At 43.8% G+C, this 1,237-nt stretch overlaps 1 protein-coding gene across 1 annotated transcript; it reads right to left on the bottom strand.

Annotated features, from left to right (window-relative positions):
• Positions 1 to 334: 334 nt before the first annotated feature.
• Positions 335 to 1,018, bottom strand: LOC115964642 (uncharacterized protein At4g02000-like). Its single transcript, XM_031083909.1, has one exon. It carries the CDS (start codon positions 1,016 to 1,018, stop codon positions 335 to 337), a length of 684 nt encoding a protein of 227 aa, XP_030939769.1.
• Positions 1,019 to 1,237: the final 219 nt, after the last annotated feature.

Raw genomic sequence — 1,237 nt, 5'->3', positions numbered from 1 at the left:
AACCCAAGGCGCCCAAAACCTGTCCTGTCACAGCAGACTTCAGCAGCTCAGTTGGTCCCCTGGTAGCTTGTACGTCTCCAGCAAGATTTCCATCCGCACATGTGGAGTTTCCTTTCCCCCAGGATTCACATTTCTCTAGAGTACTCTTCCCGCCCACAATACCAGAAGGTTGAAGAGAAGCTGATGCAGAAACAGACCCCTGTCCGGTCAAGAGTTGTGCATCATTCTCACTGGAGATCAAACGCACCATCTCATTGTTTAGGTTTTTTTCCTTGGCTGCCATTTTTGTATTCCACCCCGCCCTTAGCCAGTCCCCATATTGATGGCAAGCTGTCTACCAGTCCCTTGCTGCTGGGCAATGTTTTTTATCATGCCCAAGCTTCCCACAGATGAAGCAAACCGTAGGAAGCCTTTCGTATTTGAATGTGAGCCATAGCCGTTCCTCTTCAGAGCTTACAATATAAGCTCCTCTTCTTAGAGGCTTATCAATTTCCAGCTCCACACGAACTCTCATGAACTTTGCCTGGTCAGATTGCCATGAACGCCTATCAACTTCCAAAAAAGTACCTAGCTTGCTACCGATTTCTTTCCCAACGTCCAGTGACATATGCTCAAAGGGGAGACCCCAAATTTGTACCCAAAATGGAGAATGGGTGAAGGAAATGTTTGTGGAAGTCAGTCCCTTTTTCCATCTACAGAGCAATAGGAGGTTGTTGTCAAAGCACCAAGGCCCACACCTCTCAACCCACTCCATCTGGAATTTTGAGCTAAACTTGAATTGGAGTATATTGTTTCCAACTTCCACAATCCTCATATCTGAACCCATTTTCCATGCTGATCTGAGGGTGTTCTTCAAAGCACGTTGGTTCTGTTGCCAATCAGCAAGGAGCCGCCCAAAGAGGCTGAGGGAACATTCTTCCAAAAGGCCCGGGCAGTGTGAGACTGAGATAGGAATAGCTTCTTCTTCTTCTTTTGTGAGTTGTAGGTTCTGTAAACTAGAGAGAATGCTTGGGTCCATGACCAAAATAATTTACACTTGCCTAAAGAGAACAACTAGAAAAACTATACAACCCAACAAAGAAAGCTTTGGGAAGGAATAGCTCGTATTCAAAGAACGAGAGGAAGAAAAGCTCCTACTAGGGAGAGAGAAAAAAAAAAAAAAAAAAAAAAAAAAAAAAAAAAAAAAAATCTCTTACTTATAAAAGCATGTTGCAAGGAAGATGATATTAATAGCTAG

This window comes from Quercus lobata, chromosome 10 (assembly GCF_001633185.2).
Source record: "Quercus lobata isolate SW786 chromosome 10, ValleyOak3.0 Primary Assembly, whole genome shotgun sequence".
Taxonomy (NCBI): Eukaryota; Viridiplantae; Streptophyta; class Magnoliopsida; order Fagales; family Fagaceae; genus Quercus; species Quercus lobata.
This window is presented reverse-complemented; position numbering and strand designations above follow the sequence as displayed.